The 21801-nt window shown below is 46.4% G+C and overlaps 1 protein-coding gene across 4 annotated transcripts in view; it reads left to right on the top strand.

Annotated features, from left to right (window-relative positions):
- Nucleotides 1-20875, top strand: part of LOC137634816 (coiled-coil domain-containing protein 115) — a 152591-nt gene extending 131716 nt beyond the window's left edge. For all 4 annotated transcript variants that reach the window (XM_068367371.1, XM_068367370.1, XM_068367369.1 and 1 more), the window contains exon 3: nt 16024-20875. In XM_068367371.1, the coding sequence (XP_068223472.1) occupies nt 16024-16611 (588 nt within the window). In that variant the 3' untranslated portion in view covers nt 16612-20875. The remainder of the gene's footprint in view (nt 1-16023) is intronic.
- The last annotated feature ends 926 nt before the right edge of the window (nt 20876-21801 follow it).

The following is a 21801-nucleotide window of genomic DNA, read 5'->3' as shown; positions in this document are numbered from 1 at the left end:
GAGGCCACATACAGGACCATATGTCCTTAGGACTATGATTAGAGCACGAATGATACCGTCTCTTAATCCCCTAGTAGGCACCTTCTTTCTTTGGGAAAGTGCCGGGGAAATGAGTGATTTGTCGGTTTCCCATCCGTGGGAAATCACTTACTGCTCCTGTGTGGTCTCCCCTTTTGGGGTATCCTGTCTATGGGTTTGGATTTTATAGACTCCACCCCTTCTGCAGGAGTATTCCTCCTACGGCCTCTGTTTTAGAGGTCTTCCTTCGGGAAGCAGAATGAATATGAATGAAAAGCAATGATCTTTTTGCAAGAGAAGGACTGCTGTCTCCTGTTCGATTCCCTTTTGTGAGCAATTTTCTTGGGAAAAGAATAGATGGCTTCTCCCCACTTCCATGCAGACTTATAGTCAGACTTGTCATTAAGGGACTCGACTAGAGCTTCGGGTCACAGACAGTGACACATCTACGACTCTGGAGAACCCATTACAGACTTCCTTTACGACTAGATACTCCGTGGTGAGTCACGTGAAATCTGTTTTTTTTTTCTCTTCTTGAAGAGTGCTATTCTAGTCATGCTCTCAAAAATTGCCAACGAAGGGAGTCATACTCTTAGGCTTGGGAAACGGAAGACCTTTGCTCATCCATCGAGCATCTCCTCCAATCATTGCTCTCCATAGAGCTGAACCGATTACCTATAGTGACGTAATACAGCCTTCTACGGGACAGGTGGCTCTAAACTGCATTTCTTCCCTTGATTCCGACAACATATCTTTCCCAATGTGACACTCGACCAAAAGAGAGACGTACCCTATGGGTCTCCCTCAACGTCTCTTGCTAACAGCGAGAAAACAAGTAACATCCTATTTTGTTCCGGGCCGCTTGAACCTGAGTTCAAGCCCTTCAACTGGGAACTTGCTGTTTTGTAATAAAGTAATCAAGGCTGTAACACAGGTGATTACTTGAGGACATACCTCGAGGAGGGTGATTACCTAGCCCCAATGGTATAGCACACTGTGTTAGATACTCATCATTGTGTTTTTTTTCACACCAGTGATTATATTGAGGCCATACCTCAGGAAAACAATGAAGGCGCTTGCTCCTTAGTTCAGTACGCCTCGCTAACCCTAGGAAGGTCAGAGGAGGGTATAAGGATCTTGCTCGTGACATGGATGCAGGCGCTATACCAGTCACAGAATCCCTCTTCCTCCTCCTCATAGAGATGACCCAGATGACGTTTTAGGGCAGTATCCGTCCGTAACCTTTTCAAGCAGCTCCTTTATGACACAAACCGTGTCATTGGTAGGGTGGGTATGTGTCTAAGCTTCACCTCACCCTACCTACATGACGTGACCCACAAAAGACTCTATACGTTTTCTCAACCACTCTTGTGGTGGTGACACAATAAGTGGTTTATTAATACCTCGGGCTCCTTGTTGGACAAGTAGTAGAAGGTTGAAGGCATTGGCTACCCTGGGTAAGACTGCCATGAATGAAAGTATGCCTGGCTCTTTTACTTTCATCATCTTCCCTTCCTTTAAAGAACAGTGCCATGGGTCCCTTTGCATAGCTGGCTTCACCCTCTGGAGGTGATAACCACTTCCCTTGTGTAACCAAGTATGTTTTGCATATACTCACACGTCCCCAACACCTCCTGCGAGGTAGGCATTGGGAAACGTCTTTTCATTTGTAGGGCTCCTATTTTAACTAGGAGCATCTTCTTACCTAGACATTCTTAAGATATCTCTCACAACTACTTTATTTGTTCAGGCCGCTATCATACTCACTTGTAATGATATGCGTGTTGCAAAATTTCCCTCGGTTACAGTCTAATACTGTACTAAGGAAACTCGTGTCAATGACTAAGCCAGTAGTTGGACTTACCACCCTCCAAGAGTGAGTCATCCATTATAAATAGTGGAAGGTTTGTTAGTATGGAAACAAATGACAAATTTGGAGATAATTTGTATTTTTCCCTAACTAATACAAACCTGTAGCTATTTATATAAATTGGCCCGCCATCACTTGTCCCCCAGTAACTCCTGCCTGCAAGCAAAAAGTAACGTGCTTCATTGAATCGTGAGTAGATATAGATGGCTGGGTACCCCCCAACCACCCCTTACCTATTCACTATTAGTGGTTAGGTAGGGTTGCTACTTCCCACTTAAATTTTAATGGCTGCCTTCCAGCTTTTGCTGAAGTAATATGAAATATAAATAGCTACAGGTTTGTATTAGTTAGGGAAAAATAAAAATTATCTCCGAATTTATCCTATTGCATTGCCCTGTTGTAAAATTACTTGTATAGTTTATGTAGTCCCCTGTAAGGAAGCTGTAACTTGTAAACCCCTCGCTTTATTATATGCTTCAGTATATGAACTTTCCAGTAAGTAGAGAAATACACGCAGCCTCGCATTTGAACATTCAAGGTATCAGAAAGCTTACTTGTTTTTTAACTGGATTACAAACCTACGCTATTTATAGGGGTATTACTTTCGGCGAAGCTGAAATGACGAGCCATTAAATTTTAGTGAGGGTCGACTACCCATCTTGCTAGTTAGTCGGGGGGGGGGGGGGGTGTTCTAGTTAGCTACCCCCCTCACTCACGAGGCCAGCGTTGCCAAACTGGCGGGTATCCCGCTATTTATGGCGGGATTTCAAAATAGTTCATACATATTACAGTAATTTTCTTATGACTGTTTAGGGACTTATTATATCTTATGAAGTTTTAGAATTTAAATGGTTTCAAGATGATTATATCCAAAAAAATATAGAGGAATACAAGAAGTGTACTCAGTACCAGGGAGGGTAAAATAAATGGGCTCCATTATCAAGTGACTTTTTTACCAGCAGGTTATCATCATCTCCTCCTACGCCTATTGACGCTAAGGGCCTCGGTTAGATTTCGCCTGTTGTCTCTATCTTGAGCTTTTAATTCAATGCTTCTCCATTCATTATCTCCTACTTCAGGCTTCATAGTCCTCAGCCATGTAGGCCTTGGTCTTTCAACTCTTCTAGTGCCTTGTGGAGCCTAGCTGAAAGTTTATTGAACTAATCTCTCTTGGGGAGTGCGAAGAGCATGCCCAAACCATCTCCATCTACCCCTCATCATGATATCAGCCACAGCATGTTATACACGTCAGAAATATTCTCTCTCTCTCTCTCTCTCTCTCTCTCTCTCTCTCTCTCTCTCTCTCTCTCTCTCTCTCTCTCTCTCTCTCTCTCTGTCAAATGTTAAACGTGAATACTGATTAGTGAGCAAAACCAAGTAAACTATGACCCTTGAGTGAGAAGTTCCATAAAGAAGTAAACAAATTTGATTACCCTTATGAAAGATACATTAAATCTTTGGAAAGTATATTGAACTTAACAAGTCGGGAGAATTGTTAGTAAATCTCTTTAAGGCATGAGGCATCACTTAATCAAATTGAAAACGGTTTGTTTTCAGCATAGGTTGCTAATGGAACAGTTTGTGCTATCTAATTTTCATTTATAAAATTTTCTTCCCCTCTATAGAGTGGGTCCAAATTACCCTCAATCCTACGAGAAAAGTTGGTAATGTTTTCCTTTGTTGAAGGTTTGGTTAAAGCCATTAGAAAAAAGTAAAAGAAGGGCATATTGCATGTAAGGATATGTAGGGATCTCTGGATATATATGCCCAATTGCGAAGTCCTAAAGGTAAGTAAATCAAGTGAATTTATTATTAAAATGAAGTTGTTCCGTAACCGAAATACAAACCACGCTATTTAAATTGGGTTTACTTTCGGCGTAGCTGAAATTGACGAGCCAATAGATTTTAACGAGGGTTAACTACCCCCGCGCTAGTTAGCGGGGGTAGGGGAAGGGGTAGCTTGCTACCCCTCCCCCCCCCACACACCGGTGATTTTACCCACTCCACTTTTGGCTCGGACGATGTGCAGACGTGTCTGTCTATCGTCCTCGTTGATGACAGCCTTAATCTTTTTTCTTTGCTTTTCCTCAGCTGTGTGTTTGGAAGTTGGCCTCGCCCTTTGGTATTCATCATGCGCAAGTGCCCTGGGATCGCCGGCCGCCCTTGCGGTACCTTCATGTCGGCGGTGGATACCGATCCTCACACCCCTTGCCCGCAGTGTCGAGGCCGACGGTGTGACAGGGAAAATACGTGCAGTGAGTGTAGGGAGTGGTCTGCCTCCCAGTGGGAGAGGTTTGCCCGCCGGCGTAAGAAGAAGTCCAAGAGAGACCGTTCTCCTTCTAAGGTTGCCTTGAAGGAGGAAGGCTCTAGGGACTCTTTTTCCGCCGCCCAAACCTCCTCCGAAGCTCCCACTCGTCCGGCCTCTCGTGAGAGGCCTCTGAGTGGTAGCGCAGACCCTTGTTCTGTTTCCCGAACTCGGGGTGCGGGAGAGGGCGTCGCCTCCCATAGCGGGGCGGCTCCCCCTCCTCCTCCGGGGGAGGATTTTGATAACGTTGATAACTCTGTCTCTAAAGATGATCTTTTTCAGCTTTGGGCTTCCTTGGTGCTTAAGGGCCTGCCCTCCAAGGAAGCTCTGTTTGACGTTATCCAGTTGGGAGCCGCTGTCAAGCAGTTGCCGGTGATAGCAGAGGTAGATCCTCTGTCTATCGTCGACGTCGTAGTAGCAGAGGCTTCCGACGGGTCTGGTCAAACCTCTGCGGCTCCTGATGTTGCTGACGTTGCTGAAGGCTCTCCTCCCCCTTCCGAACATCCTTTGAAGGGGGAAGTGGGTCCCACGGTCTCTCCTGCGGCTACGTCTCCCCCTCGGGGGAGCGCTCTGACTGAGACTCCTCTTCGGAGGACTGATGATCCCGACGACCTCCCTCGTGGCCGCTTTCGCCGGAAGGCTCGTCGTCCTCTTCGTCGCAGGGGCCTCCCGTCTCCCTATAAGGGTGTCAAGAGGCGCCTCTTCGAGTCTTCGCCTCCGCCGTCCTCTGATGAGGACCCTCCTCGCCGGGAGCAGACTGTAGCAGCCGCGTCCTTAGACCTCTCCGGGGATCGTTCGCGATCTCCTATGCCTGCCAGACCTTCCACCTCCTGCGCAGATGGCCAGCAGTCTCCTGATCTCGTCAGCCGACGGGCACCGGTCCCTTCGGAGCAAAGGGATGTCTCCCACGGTGTGGGGGCTTCCCTTGCGCGTCAGGGTTCCCCTGCGCGCCCTCCTGCGCGTTCACGCGCAGTAGCGCGTAAGTGCTCTCCATCTTTGCAGTCTCCTGACTCACCTCGCCAGCGCTCTCCTGATCGACAGCGTTCTCCTGATCGCCAGCGCTCTCCTGATGGTCAACGCCCTCCTGCTCGCCAGCGCTCTCCTGTGGACAACATACAACCTCCTGTTCCTGTTACGCGCCCAGCGCGCCAACGGTCACCTGAGCGCACAAGATCTCCTGCTCGTCAGCGCGCATCCAGTTCCTGACACGCGCCCACGCTCGCCCACGCACCCTAGAACTCGGGTTCTGGACGAGGGCAAGGATTTAACTCCTCCTCGCCCACGCGTTCCTGCTGGTTATCCTTCTCCTGCGCAGCGACGCGCACGGTCTCCTGTGCAGCAACGCGCACGGTCTCCTGTGCAGCAACGCGCACGGTCTCCTGTGCAGCAACGCGCACGGTCTCCTGTGCAGCAACGCGCACGGTCTCCTGTGCAGCAACGCGCACGGTCTCCTGTGCAGCAACGCGCACGGTCTCCTGTGCAGCAACGCGCACGGTCTCCTGTGCAGCAACGCGCACGGTCTCCTGCGCGTACATCCAGAGTTCCTGCCCGCCCACGCGCCTTCTCTTCCTGAGCCCGTTCGCGAGCGTTCGCCTTTGCATGTCGCGCCTCTTGCTCCTGCGCAGCCATCTACGCGTCGTCTTCCTGCGCGTCAGCGATCTCCAGCGCGTCAGCGCTCCCCTGAGTCTCGGTGATCTCCTGACCGCCCGCGCGATCCATCCGCTGTGCGCAAGCGCGCTCCTACGCGTCAGCGCCACCCGGATCTTGACAGACATAGGTCTCCTGCGATCAGCTTGCCCACACGCAGCCGTTCGCCTGCGCGTTTTACGCGCCATCGCTCGCCAGCGTGCCATCGCTCGCCAGCGCGCCAGCGTTCGCCAACGCGCCATCGTTCGCCGACTCGCCATCGCTCACCCACGCGTCACAGGTCTCCAGGACACCATCGTTCCCCTGCGCTGGCCCTCAGCAATCTCCTGTGCGCTCGCGCGTTCCTTCACCCACGCGCCAGCGCGTTCCCTCGCCAACGCGCGATCGCTCCCGCGCTTGTTTATCTCCTCGTGACTACGCGCCCGCGCTCCAGCAGCCCCTCGCGCGAGTTTCTTTGGAAACTCTCCCGCGCGAGCGCGACCCCGTTCTCGTCGGGTTCCGCAGCTCGCGGCGGCAGCAGGGACGCGTGTTTCCAGGTCGCAGTCAGGATCACCGCGTAAGCGCAGGTCTCCCTCGCAGGACAAGGAAGGATTGTCGGAGGGGTCAAGGCAACTTTCTTCCCTTTCTTTTTTGCAGGCAGGTCCAGTTGCGTCCACTCCGAAGGGTCGGCCGATCCCCTTCCCTCCAGCGGGAATTACGGACTCTGTGTCCGTATCTCGGCAGTCCTGGTTTGGTCCTCTGGTGCGTGCGTTAGTGAAGGCTATGAAGCCGGCACTCGCCGATCTAGGACTCAAGCCAAGGACGGCCTCGCCCCCGCTGAAGAGAAGGAGAGGAGTGGACTTCGTGGTGACTTCTCCCAGGGAGAAGTTGGTTCCTAAGAGGTCCGTCAGGAAGGCTCCTTCCCCTTCGCAATCGTTTTCTCCTGTGGACGAGGCCTTTCCGTCCTCAGGAGAGTCCAGCGAGGCGGCGGTCTCCCCCTCGGCACCAAGGGGGGAGTCTCCTCCTCATGGAGGGGAATCGTCTCGCATGGAAGGTACCTTCCAGACCTCTTTGCTGGAGTCTTGTATCCCGCCCAGGAGGGAACCCAAGGACTCCAAGACGATTCCGAAGTCGTCTTCGCGGATTCGTCAGGAACCAGCCAGACCCCGGGAGAACGTCCACGTGTCTCCCCAGGAAGAGCTTCCGGGGACAGGAGACTTAGCTGCCAGTCCGCAGGGAGGAGAGCAGCACGAGTCTGAACATGCCTTCTGGTAGGTCTTGGGCCTGATGAGGCAGCTCAACAGGTTCAAGGACCCGGTGATCGCCCCTCGTGAAGGCAAGGACACGGTCCTGGATCAGGTCTATGAAACTCAGAAGCCCCCAAAGGCCAGTGCGACTCTGTCCTGGTCCCAAGGGGTGAAGAATGCCAGAGACAGGGCCAACGCTCAGCTCGCAGACCTCGCCTCCTCCAGTCGTTCCCGTGCCGGGAACAGACTCCTCCCACCTCCTCGTCTCCAGCAGAGGAGGTATTTTGAAATCATGGGGGAGTCTAGCCTCACTCTTCCCCTCCACCATTCGGTGGAAGAGCTTACTAGGGGAGTTCCGCTTGAGAAGCTCTCCGCCCGGCAGGTGACGTTCTCGGCGTCGGAGATCCTGGGCCTGGAGAAGGTCGCGAAGTGTGCCATGCAGGCCGCTTCGTGGCTGGATGTCTGGCTGGGTTCTCTGGGCATCCTATTGCACTCCGAGGATCTGTCTAAGGAGAGCAATAGGAAGGCCCTGGAGACCTTCCTTCCTCTCGGGCACTTGCTCCATCGAGTTCCTGGCACACCAGGTTACCAACCTGTGGGCCAACTCGGATTGTGACCGAGAAGATCCACCCGAAGGTCCCCGCCGTGGATGTCTGCAGGCTCAGACACTCCTCCATCCTTGGGGGAAGTTTGTTTGAGCCCCAAGATATGGAACGCACAGCTGAGAGGTGGAGGAAGTCTAGCCAGGACTCCCTCCTCCAAAGGGCCCTTGCATCTCGGCCCTACAAGCCTCCAGCTCTGCAGCAACATCAGCAGCAGCCTCGCAGGACATCGAAGGAGGCGCCGGCAGCTAAGAAAGTGGTGTCTAAGCCCCAGCCCTTTCCTGCCAAGGACAAGAGGGGCGGTAAGTCCTCCAGGGGAGGCAAGACTCCTAGAGGGAGCGGCCGCGGCCGTAAACGCTAGGAGTGGCAGTCCCCCCGCGTGTCCACCTGTGGGGGGATGCCTTCAAAGTTGCGTGCACCGGTGGCAGCAACATGGGGCCGATTCTTGGACGGTCTCCGTGATCGGCCAAGGTTATCGCGTCCCATTCACGACATCTCAATCTCCCCTGACAGCGAATCCAGTGTCGTTGAGCTCCTATGCCATGGGATCGGCAAAGGGGCTAGCCCTTCTGGCAGAAGTCGACACCATGCTCAAGAAGGATGCTCTCCAGGAGTCGTCGACGGCTCCCCAGGCTTTTTCAGTCTACTCTTTCTTGTAAAGAAGGCATCTGGAGGCTGGAGACCTGTCATCGACCTCTCAGCTCTGAACAAGTTTGTCAAGCAAACTCCGTTCTGCATGGAGACAGCGGACACGGTCAGACTTGCGGTGAGACCACAAGACTTCATGTGCACACTGGATCTGAAGGACGCGTACTTCCAGATCCCAATCCATCCGTCTTCCAGGAAGTACTTGAGATTCAGCCTAGACAACAAGACCAATCAGACCTACCAGTTCAAGGTGCTGTGCTTCGGTCTCTCCACAGCACCTCAGGTGTTCACCAGAGTGTTTACCCTGATTTCGTCTTGGGCGCACAGGAACGGCATCCGTCTCCTCCGATATCTGGACTACTGGCTGATCCTGGCAGACTCGGAGTCGACCCTTCTTCGACCCTTTGCCAAGATCTGGGGATCTTGGTAAATCTCGAGAAGTCCTCTCTGCAGCCGTCCCAGCGACTGGTTTATCTAGGCATGTTCTTAGACACCAATCTCCACAAAGCCTTTCCATCAGACGACAGGATAGCAAGGCTGAGGAGGGTGGCGGAACCCTTCCTCAGGCGGGAAAAGCTTCCAGCCCAATTGTGGTTGCGTCTTTAAGGTCACCTAGCCTCCCTGGCTCATCTGGTTCCAAACGGCCGTCTCAGGATGAGATCCCTGCAATGGCGGCTCAAGTCCCGGTGGAGTCAAGGATCCGATTCCCCGGACTTTCTGGTCCCTTTAGGACCCTCGGAACAGGCGGACCTGCGGTGGTGGCTGGTGGACGAGAACCTGCGAAAGAGAGTGGATCTTCTCGTCTTCCCCCCGGAATTGACACTGTTTTCGGACGCGTCAAAAGAAGGGTGGGGGGCTCACATTCTGAACCAAAGGACCTCAGGCCTTTGGTCAGAATCAGAAAAGTACCTGCACATCAACCTGCTAGAAATGAAGGCCGTATTCCTGGCTTTTCAACAGTTCCAACGGACCCTGGCGGGTCACTCCGTGGTGGCAATGAGCGACAACACCACGGTAGTGTCTTATATAAAAAAGCAGGGAGGTACTTTTTCACATCAGCTATCCCATCTTGCAGTAGAGATTCTGAGGTGGACCGAAGTCCACTCGATAACACTATCAGCTCGCTTCATTCCTGGCAAGAGGAATGTGCTCGCCGACAGTCTGAGCAGGGCTTCGCATATAGTGAGTACCGAGTGGTCTTTGGATCCTCAGATAGCCAACACAAGTCCTGACTTTGTGGGGTTCCCCGACGGTGGATCTGTTCGCGACAGCCTTGAATTTCAAGCTGCCCCTGTACTGCTCCCCAGTCCCGGACTCCAAGGCTCTCTGGCAAGATGCTTTCCAACAACGGTGGGACAACATCGACGTGTACGCCTTCCCACCGTTCTGTCTGATGAGAAGGGTGCTCAACAGGACCAGACTATCGGTCAACCTGTCGATGACTGATAGCTCCGCTATGGCATCACACGGAATGGTTCCCGGACCTTCTGCAGCTCCTGACGGAGCTCCCGAGAGAGCTTCCCCCACGACACGAGCTACTCAGACAGCCACATTGCAACATCTTCCACAAAGCCGTAGCCTCGCTTCGGCTTCACGCCTGGAGACTATCCTGCGTCTCCTCACGGAGAGAGGCTTTTCGAAACAGGTTGCAGAGAGAATGTCTCGGAACCTGCGAAAGTCCTCTGTGGGAGTCTACCAGGCGAAGTGGAGAGTCTTCTGTGGTTGGTGTCGTGGGAGGGGCATCTCTCCACTTGATGCCACTATTCCAGCAATAGCGGAGTTTCTTGTTTATTTGCGGGAGGAAATGCGCCTTTCGGTCTCAGCGGTGAAAGGCTATCGCTCAGCCTTAAGCCTGGCTTTTAGGCTGAAAGGAGTGGACATTTCTTCCTCGCTGGAACACTCTCTACTCATACGTAGCTATGAGCTTACCTGCCCTCAGTCGGAAGTGAGACCTCCTCCATGGAACGTGGTTCAGGTTCTCAGGGCTCTTAAGAGACCTCCCTTCGAACCATTACACCAGGCCTGTGATCGCCACCTGACTTGGAAGACGGCTTTCCTGCTCGCGTTGGCCTCCGCCTAACGAGTTAGTGAACTTCATGGTCTCTCGTACGACATCGCCCATTCAAGGGGATGGGGGGAGGTAACGTTCAGGTTCGTCCCTGAGTTTGTTACCAAGACTCAGAACCCTGGAGTGCCGGACCCACGGTTCGACTCTTTCAGGGTCACGAGTCTCCGTTCTGTAACAAGCAACCCAGACCATCTGCTATTATGCCCAGTGAGGAGTCTGAGGCATTACTTGAAGAGGACAGCTGCAGTTCGTCCTCGTGTGCAAGCATTGTTTGTTAGCACAGGAGGGTCACCAAGAACACCATCTCGGCTTGGATTCGAAGGGTCATCCACCACGCCTTGAATCCGGACCCTCCTCCGTCACGTCGCCCTAGGGTACACGACGTCAGGGGCATCGCTACGTCCCTGGCCTTCAAGAGAAACTTCTCTGTGACGCAGGTGCTTCAAGCTGGGGTCTGGAAGCGTCAAACGACCTTCACAGCCACTACCTGCAGGACGTGACCCACAGGAGCCTCGATACATTTTCTATTGGCCCTGTGGTGGCTGCACAACAGCTGGTCTAACCTCAGGCTCCTTGATGGACAAATAGCAGTAAGTTGAGGGCGTTTTTACCCGGTTTTAGTCTGCGTGAATGAAAGAGTATGTCTGGCCCTTACTTCTTTCTTCATCCTCCCCTCTCTTGGGGAAGCAGCATCCTGGTCTCCGCATAGCTGACCTCAACCTGTGCAGGTAAACCATGCTCCCTTGTGTTCCTAGTATTAAGCTTAATACTGGCGCGTCCCCCATACCCTGACGAGGTGGTATTGGGAACGTCCTAGCCTAGATTCCTAACTAAGGACTCAAGGTCAACTTCCTAGGACGAGTCACGCTCTTTCCTCCACACACAGCTTACGTAGGCCACACGTTCCTTGCGGAGCAAGGAACTTGTGAGGTGCAGGGACTCCTTTTCTCGAGTGATACTCACTTGGAGTTGGAGTCCCTGGGTAAAGCCAAAGCCAGTAAGGCTGGGGACTTTCCACCCTTCCTAAAGGGTAAGTCACCCAATGTAAATAGCGTGGTTTGTATTTCGGTTACGGAACAAATGACAAATTCGGAGATAATTTGTATTTATCCTAACCATACAAACCTTAGCTATTTACACATATTTGCCCGCCAGCCCTGTCCCCCAAGTCAAGTCCTACCTCTAAGTGAAGTGAGTCAAATCACCGGTGTGGGGGGGGGGGGAGGGGTAGCAAGCTACCCCTTCCCCTACCCCCGCTAACTAGCGCGGGGTTAGTTAACCCTCGTTAAAATCTACTGGCTCGTCAATTTCAGCTACGCCGAAAGTAAACCCAATGTAAATAGCTAAGGTTTGTATGGTTAGGAAAAATACAAATTATCTCCGAATTTGTCATGTTCCATGCATTTTCATGACATTTGAAAAATCTAGCGTTTTCTGGGCAGAAAATACAGATTTTGAAGGCTTATGTGGTGGGTTTTAGTTCATCACATTTGGTGACCCTGCCTGTGACTGTAATTCACTTTACTTTTAGCACGGAAAGAGAGTGGTTGCTGCCGCTCTTCCTCCTCGCCTATTTTTGGACTGCCATTAATCTTTGTCTTTTCAACTTATGTTTTCTTCTATATACTATATACTGTATATGAAAACCTTCCTAAAGTTTATATATATATATATATATATATATATATATATAGATAGATAGATAGATAGATAGATAGATAGATAGATAGATATATGCATTGTAAGCTTTCTTTACAGTGACTTGCTGTTTGTGTGATAGTGTTTGTACAGCAAGTTCTCAAGGACGGAGAATCTTCCTTTCCGACCTTTCTTCCTTGGACATCGGTCATTCCATTGGTGGATGGACTTCTGTGTAACTCGGCCGCCGCCTCAAGGGAATCGTCTTCGTTTGGATACGCCTCTGTTTGGCTGTTATCGTCGTCTTCCCCTCTACGTGTTCTTAGAAGGAATCTGCTGTGGGAAGGGAGTGCGGCCATTTCGGAGCTTGACTTTGGTCTTGCTCTTTCTCATGGTCAATGCCTCTCACTCATTAGTGGCCTGCAGAATACTCTGGGGGGGGGGGGTACACCTTTACTGTTCTTGGGTTAAGTTACGCTTCCGAATAGTTTTCTTCATTAAGTGGAATTATGACTGTAATTTAACTTGTCAGCTTCGTCTCCCCCCCCCCCCTTCCCACCGGAGAGTTGAGTAGTTCTCCCCAGTATTTAATTTGCTCAGCTGAATTAACTCATTGGAATTTTTGTTTTGTTACAGTTTTTTTACACTGCTGCTCTCGTTCTCCTATCGATGTTGGACAGGGAAGGGAGTGTGCAGTCCTGTACTTGTGTCTGTTCTCTTGGTGGACACCATTCCTGTCCGCGGACTAGGTGCTCCTCCCGAGGGAGTTTTTGTTACATAATTTGCTTTTATTTTTTCTTCAGTCAGCATTGCCGTACTTCTTCCTTCGGCTAGGATAGCCGACGTAGAAGAGCAGTACCGTTCATTACTGTGGAATCTGCTGTCAATGCACTGCCACTTTCTTGTTCTCTTGCGCCTGTGGCAGCTCCTGATCAACATGCTAACCTTGAGGAACTAGCTCTGGCTATGATTTCTCAGGTAGCACTCGATGCAGATTTTCAACTTGAACAAGGCTTGTTGATGGGAAGCAAAGATTATTATTAAAGAAAGTAGTTTTACCAGCCCAAGGGAAGCAAAGAGCGCTGCCTGTAGGTCCTCCTCCAGGTTTTGGACTACTGTACTTTCCCTTCCGAGGGAGAGTTGTCCTTCCTTGGTGTTGGGTTGAACTTCCCTTCATCTTCTACATCATCGCTCCAATCTCCGGTTGCTGTTTCATTGCCAAAAACTATGCTCCCCCCATGCTGAGTCGACTCTTCCGCCATGGCCGGAGAAAAGTCTGAGGCAAATCTCTCCTGTGAGTGATCACCTCTCTCGTTTGCGAGAGAGGCCACTCGTAGAGACTCCTCTTTGGAGACCTGCTGCTGCTGACCAGCTTACTGATCCCCCAGCCCCCTCTGGGATTTGTCACCGTCGTCATTGACCCCACCGTACGATTTGCCTTAGAGGTGCTCCTTTGCCTTCAGCGAAAAGACCCCTCTTCAGTTCTTCAGCCTCGTCGATGGAGCTTTTCTATTCGGAAGACTCTTCTCGTCCTGATTCTACTGGTTTCTGACCTTCGCTTGTTTCTTTGGTCTCGCCTGCTTGTCAACGTACCCCGGTTCGTGACGCATCCACGAGGTCTCGTTCGCGAGCCTCTACTTGGGTATGTTCCAAAGGGCAAATCCTGTCTCGAGATCATTGTTGTGCTGTTCGCCGACCAGCTGCTCGGCTGATTGCTAATCAGCAGCTTGCCAATCGTTAGCTCACCGATCGCCAACTCTCCGATTTTCGAACCATACGGTTGTTCCTCGGCTTATCCGATCATCCGCCAGCTTGCCTATTTTGCGCCGTCCGATTGTCAACACGCTGATCGCCAGCTCAACGGTTGCAAGCTCAACAATCGCCAATCACAAGTAAGGTGATCGCTGATTACCATGTCGATCGCCGATAGTCTATTCGTGCTTTCACCAATAATCTATCCAGCTCGCCGATCACCAATCACCAATAGGCATCTCGCTGATCACCTTTCTCTTGTGACCTCAGACTCTCCTCAGTCTTGTTGTTTGCCAGCCTTTTGGCCGTTGTTGGAACAACTCTCCTCGCTACTTGCTCATCAACGAACTGTGGTACATGACTCTCCAGCTAGTTCCAACCAGCCGGTCGCTCATCCTTCGATGACCCGTCAGCATGCAGCTATTCGCCATTCGACAGTGGTTAGCCGCTCGCGGACTTATCTAGCGGTTCGCTGTTTATGTCCGGCTCTTCAGTCACCAACTCGCTGATCGCCAAGTCAACCCACCGATCGATGGCAGATCACCGCTCGGCAACAGACCAGGTAGCCTCGACTGCTTGTCAGTCGCCATCTGTTCACTGTTTGCCACCTTACATGGAAGACAGTGTTCCTACTTACCTTGGCTTTGGCTAAATGAGTCAACGAATTTATGGTCTCTCGTATGACATCGCCCATTCAAGGGGTTGGGGAGAGGTGAGCTTCAGCTTCATCCCTGAGTTTGTTGCCAAGACTCAAAATCCGGAGGTATCGGATCCTAGGTTCAATTCCTTCCAGATAAAGAATCTCCGCTCTGTAACCATCGATCCAGATCCTCTGTTACTATGTTCAGTGAGGAGTTTAAGGCTTTACCTCAAGAGAACAGCAGCAGCTCTTTTCCATGTGCCTTCGCTCTTCATCAGCATTGGGAGAAATAAGAGGAGGATCGCAAAAAGCACCATCCCAGCTTGGATTTGCAGGGTCATTGACCATGCACTAAATCCAGATCCTCCTCTTACACGTCGACCCAGAGTGCACGATGTCAGGCATAACTATGTCGCTGGCCTTCAAAAGAAAATACTCGGTGATGCAGGTTCTGCAAGCCAGTCTGCGGAAACGTCAAACGTCTTTCACTGCTCATTACCTGCAAGACGTGACCCACAGGAAACTCGATAGGTTCTCTATCAGTCCCGTGGTGGCTGCACAACAGCTGGTTTATTACCTCAAGCTCCTTATTGGACAAGTAGCAGAGGGCTGAAGGCATTGGTTACCCGGTTTTATTCTGAGTGAATGAAAAGGAATGACTGGCTCTATCCTTTCTGTACCCTCCCTCTCTTGGGGAAATCACCATCCTGGGTCCTCTGCACAAGCTGGCATGAACCACTGCGGGTAAACCGTTGCTCCCTTGTGTAACCTAGTATTGTATTGTATCAATACTATTACGTCCCCATACCCTGGTGAGGTGGTATTGGGAATGTCTTGGTCAACTCGGTTAATTCCTACAGACTCGGAATAACTTATACCTTGACAGTCACACTGCTAGTAACTCGACACAGTTGTATAGGACTCAGACCATGTTTAGCCAGGTTTAGCGAGGTGTTGGGGTTTCTTTATTTGTGTACTAACATACATAATAAGGATGCCCTTGGTAAAGCCAAAAATCCAGATTGGCAGGGACATCCACCCTTCTAATGGGTGAGTCACCCCTATAAATGATTTAGGTTTGTATTCCCGGTGTGGAACAAATGACAAATTTGGAAATGATTTGTATTTTTCCTAATGATAAAAACCTTTAGCTATTTATACAAACTTACCTACCAACCCTATCCCCCTAGAAGTCCTACCTCCAATCAAAGTGAAATACAGTCTCAAATGTGTAAGTGAGTGGGAAGGGTAGTTAACTCTCGCTAAAATTTAATGGCTCGTCCTTTCAGCTTCGCCGAAAGTAATACCCCTAAGCTAAAGGTTTGTATCGTTAGGAAAAATACAAATTATTTCTAAATTTGTCATATTCATTTCATATCATTTGTAGCTTGAATAAACTACAATATATATTCATCATTAAATTCTAGATTTTTTCCTTTTAGTAAAATCCATTGTATTAAAAAGTAGCTTAGTTAAAACTGCCACCTAAGATTATAAAGGAAGAAATTTGTTAAATTGAGGTCAGTTTAATTGAGGGATAATTTTATCTTATTTGCAAAATTTAGATTTTCTATTTTCTTTAAAGAATAGAAGATAATTTTTATTTCAGTCCAACATGATGCTGGAAAGTAAGATGAGGGGAGGCTTTTTCCTCTTGGGAAAGACCAGATATGCACTTGGCAATAAGGCTGTCAGTGCATTGCAGCTGCCAAATGAGGAAAGAGAAGTGGATGCCTTGGCAACAGCAGTGATGACACCAGTGCCCCTAGAAGGATATGAAGGAGACATTCTCTATCAACATGTTGATACAAAATTCCAAGATCCTGTAGTAACTCTTGTAGAGGAAGATGAAGAAGAAGAAGCACCTGATAAAATGGTTATTGATGATGAAGTTCAGATGGAAGGCTTACGTAGAAGGTTTAAAAATACGGAAGATGAAGATCCCTTTAATGAAAATGGTATAGAGGAATTAGAAAGCAGCGAGAGAAAAGTGAAGATATTCAATCGTGATCCTATACGATGGTTCACTGCTTTACCTCCACAAACTTTGCGTCAAGCACAATCTGAATTTAAATCTGCTTTACAATTAACTTCTCAGTGTGCTACTTTAAAATTAAAATTACGTGCTGTTAATAAAGAATATAGTCGTTTGAAAGAAATAAAAGCAAAACTTGAAAGTCTTGAAAAAGAGCCATAAAGTATTTTGGAATAGTATTAATCTTCATAAATTTATTAATTATAAAGTATTGAAAATAGTTTGTGGCTGTAGGCAAAGATTTTATTATGTTTTCTATTCTCAGGAATGATTGTTATTGATATCTAAGATTTTGCAATATTTGGATTACTAAACACACAAATGTCTAAGACTTACCAGTGCCTTATTAGTTTTAAAGTAGGTTTGTTTATTTTATTTAGTTTTGTTTGAATAGTGGATAGGCATACACATTTTTCAGCAAATATTGCAGTTTGATATTACTTATATTATTTTTTGTATAAATTAGGAGGGTTTTTGCATAACATTTTCTTATTTATTTTTGCATATAGCCTCCTGTTTGCATAAAAATCAACAAAACTCATATTTTACTTATGCATTATTGCATACAGTCTAACTTATAGCCAATTTGACTCCTGGGCATAACCTGAACTGGATTATGGAAATGGTTGCCTTTTAGGTCCAGTGGTACGAAGAAGTTCTGAAGTTGCCTTTGCTTAGTTTTCCTATGAACTTTTCCATTTCCATCTTAAAATTAGATGTATGAAAAGTTGATCACTGGTCACTAGAAGGCATTTTTTTTTTTTTAGTAACCCAAAAGGTCTTGAATTCCATCGATAGTTTCCTGTGCACCATTATGGTAATGTGGCTGTCAAATATTCTGAACTTCTTTCATTGCTATTTGGGTTTGATTAGCTATTACTTGGGGTGAAAACAGGGGAGTGCTCTACGTAGACTTAGTATTCAGTAGTGCTCTTAAGATGATGACAACTGCACGTGAGTCCATTCTAAGGTTTAATAATAATCCCCCCACACCAGAGATTTGTCATGTTTGAGAATGTTGAGAGAATAGCGATAGTCATTTTCTTCCTTTCCTTCCCACAGTCGTATTAACATTGTGTGGATTTTCCTATCCCCTTTTAGGTATAACAAGGCTTCCAGTGTAGACACAGATACTTGTTTTTGGATAATTAAATACAGTATTTATTCCCTGATAACATTTGCATTTGCCACACAAGGGATTCCTTGAAAGTTCAGTAAACTGATGAATTTTGGACTGCCTCTAGACTAACCTCTACCATTCTAGACTTAGAAACCATACTGTATAGTTTCCTATATCACATCCATTCCTTTTCATAATTGGACTTGCCCATAACATTCTTCTGTAACTGGATGGTGTTCTTTCTCTCTAATATAACATCGGAATTAGTTTTAATCCCTCTAAAGGTCATTGATAGGGTGGTGAGGTTAAGCTCTTAGCCTGGCAATCATTATGAGTTTCCTGGTTTGTGTAGAGGAACAGTGGTATTAATAGAATTTCCCTTTCAGTAAAAATTCATTCTTAGAACCCATGGGCCAGCATTATGGTAGCTTATGTCCTGCATGGTAAATATTTTGAATGTTTTGGGAGGTTCTATCTTATATTTTCACATAGCATTAAAAATTTTGTACGTTGCTTATTTAATTTTTGTGCTATGATAGTTACCCAAATCTTTGGTTTCATAAAAGGTTAAAAGTGACTCGGCTTTTCAATGGAGGAAGGTGAGGCATTTTGTTCCGTTACTTGCTCCATTTGAATTTCTTTTTTTTTTTGTCTATTCATACCCAAGGATAATGAGATATCTGGTACCATAGTAGTTTGCATGAAATCTGAGCAGTTTCCTTCAAGGTTGCATTAGGAGGTGCAGGATCAAGATAAAAGTTTTGTAGATCCAGTCCTACACCTTTAAAACAAAATTTCATTGCAATTTTCACTTAGAAACCTCTGCCTTGATCTTTGTTTTAAGTCCTTTTTGGAACATCCTTTTGGCAAGGAACAAACTGTATTTGTAGAAATATGAAAAAGCTTGTCTAAGATTTCAGTAATGAGACAGTCCTGAAGTGCTGAACTATGTACTTTTATACCTCATGTCTAGATCCTGTCTTATAATGTTATCCAAGTCAGTCATAACTTGCTGCCATCTAAACTCCCTTCATTTGTTTTATCATTATCTTCAATCTTGTGTGTGTGAGTCTTCTGTGGAGTGTATCAGAAACACAGGAGCTTAGGGGTCAGGTGCTACTTTTTGTGCTCTCATTCTTGGGAGTCCTTTGTGATGTTAAAAATTTGAGACACAAAGTAGTACCAACTATGGTTGAATTATACATTACACATAATCATTAAGTATGCTGGTACCTTTTGAGTAAATCTTGGAATGTGAAAGTAAGGAAAATAATCTTCTAATTGATAGTCTTGAAAATTTTTGATTTATCAATTAGCAGAAGCAGGTAACTGCATCTTACTGCACTAAAAGATTTTCACAACCAACATTTAATGCTATATTTTATAAAAAGATATACTGTTGTAGGTATGGCTAATGAAAAATATATGCATAGGGCATCTGGTATTTGTGGGTGGGTAAGGCAATTGAGCAGCTCTGTTATTATTTGCCTTACTATAACACCTTACGTATTGAATGGCTTACAGTATTCAGTATCACAAATTAGCATAAAATAAGCAAAATCTTCCTCTTACTCTCCCAAATAATTTTTACTATTTGCAATCATATGTAATGTTTCATACTGTATGGTACATTATTGATCTTCTAATCAATGTTATTTTAATAACTAACGACTGTGAATCTTCAGTTAGTCAGAATACATTGCTTTTGATTTGAGGATGTTGGTATTATATATACATGAACTACTTCAAATGATTTTTGGGAATAAATAACTACATTTTAAATTCCGGGGAGTACTTTTCCTCCCAAACTCATCAGGGGGTGTTGTCACTAGCTTTTACTTGGCTTGGCTGTTATGATACATGACGCAGCACACCCGAGAAAGAGTTGTGAACGCTGTCTTTTTTATTCAATTATAAATCACCTGGCTATTTAGTTGCACTGTAAATGCTAATGCAAAAGTGAAATAAGAGGTTTGCTATTTATGAAACATAATATTCTCAAAAAATTGCACTTTATATATTGCTCTACTATAATTGATTTAGCCTGCTGGTAGCATTTAAAGCTAAACTTTTTTTTTTCAGTACATTTTCGTACAACAATGGCAGTCACAAGTTATTACATAATTTATATCCTTTAGCAGTGTCAAAAGCTAATTAAACTACTGTCTATCTTTTAAATTCTAATATATCATATTTCTTACAGAAATGTTAGCATTTTCAACATTCCATATACAGTATAAGTGATATAGATTAAACTCCACAAAGTTATTTGATTATATACCAATTGAATAGGTAGTTTTTGTATTGTATTTTTGTTTAATATTATAAAAAAAGAAAGGCAGCTAGAGGTCCCCTATAATAATAGAAACTTGAATTACTATTCTTAAATCATTATGTTTTAAATTTTGATAAAAGCCATTACACACGTTTTAAATGGAATAATATCACAGTACTATTAAATGTCTCAAGTAATTTAATAGGTACTAATTAACTTATTTACTAAACTGTTCTATTGAAGTGGCCAACTTGGAATTCAATCCTAAGTCTTAAATGTTACAGGTCCCCTTATTATTGAAAGCACTAAACACTTCAGATCAAAAGCTCCTTGGTATTTTCCCCGAATATTTTATTTCACTTTAAGGAACTAGGTCAAATGAATTTGAAATTTAATTGCATTCATTCGAAGTTAATAAAGGAAAATAGTGATAATTTATATACTGCAGTTTGTATCAGCGTGTCTTTGATAAAGTGAAGAAAACATACTGTTGTAAGAATTTTTAGTACTTCCAATACTTTTTTTATAATTACAGTAATAATTTCTGTTGCTAGTTAATATATTGACATAATCCATGCCCAGTTCCTGTCAGCTACAATATACAATATATTGAAATGGTAGTGCTGTACAGTATTAAATTTTTTTAATTTTATAAATACAGTATTCACAAATAATATTCAAATTCATTTTACACTACTGTATTCCTCAAAGTGTTCTTTCAGTATGCTATTAAGCGCTCATGAGGAACTGTAAGGAGCTAAAGGTCAGTGTGAATGTTTTCAATCTGCCATTTTTAGGGTCTGAGATTAACCAAATTAATCTTTGCACAAAATTGGTCTTCCTTGATATACTGTATTTATTTTGTATAAACTCACTAAAAAAGCATATCAAGTATTATTGTGTAGGCAATTTTTCTTCATGGAAACATTACTGCATAGCTTATATGCAGGGTTTTTGATTTGAGCTTAGGATAAATTTTTGTACTGTATTCAAAGACAAACTTTTTGGGCAATAAAAAATGCTGTACTGTATGCATTTTTTCTTTTAGTTTCTGTACATTCTTGTAGATAAGTACTTGCAACAGGAATCTAGTAACACCAGTGTATTTACATACAAAACTCCCATAAGAGGGAAGTGTTGTCAGTATATCTCATTGCATTGCTTTGAAGTTGTTATTGGCTAAAGTGCCATTGTTCCGACGCGATATACAAACCTCGTAAACATTTAATATAGGAATTTGCTTCAGCACAGCTGAAACAGCCGAAGAGATAGAAAACCAGGCAGTTGTTCTGATTAGTTGGCTGGCGGTATGCTCTGCCCCGCCCCACCGCTACCCCACTTTCCTCATTCACTCACTTCGGCTCAACATTGATGGTTGTGCTACACTCCGCTCTCTACGCTGCAGCCCTTTGCCTTCTCTTGTGCTTGTGTACTAGTGATTGTTATGGAGGAGAAAGTTACTCGTAAGATGCGATGTTGTGCAGGCCGTGGCGGCCGTTGCAGTAGGTGGCTTTCGTCACCTGTAGATCCGCACACTCTGCCCGACATGCAGGGGATAACCTTGTTCTCAAGGTTCTCCCTGCCATGAGTGTGAATCCTGGCCACCCTTGCAGTAGCAAGCTTTTGAGAATCGACGCAGATATCGCCGGGCTCCTATGCGAGTATGATTTTGGGTAGCTCTGATTCACCGCCTGTCGGGGATTTCTAGAGTTTCTCCGGGGTAGCGGGCGACTTCAGCACTCCCACTACTTTGGCGATGTTGAGGGACACCCGACAGATTGTTGGCCCGTCGGATACTGATGACGACACGTTACCTGGTAAGATGGGGGAAATTTAAGCGTCTCTCGGATTATCAGGTAAGCCTAACTTGAATTTGTTAAAACGCCGTTTAACACTGGCGGACGAGCTTGAACGTCATTTGAATGATCCGTTTGTTGATGAACACATGAATGTAACT

The sequence above is a fragment of the Palaemon carinicauda genome, chromosome 45 (assembly GCF_036898095.1).
Source record: "Palaemon carinicauda isolate YSFRI2023 chromosome 45, ASM3689809v2, whole genome shotgun sequence".
NCBI classification, from domain to species: Eukaryota; Metazoa; Arthropoda; class Malacostraca; order Decapoda; family Palaemonidae; genus Palaemon; species Palaemon carinicauda.
This window is presented reverse-complemented; position numbering and strand designations above follow the sequence as displayed.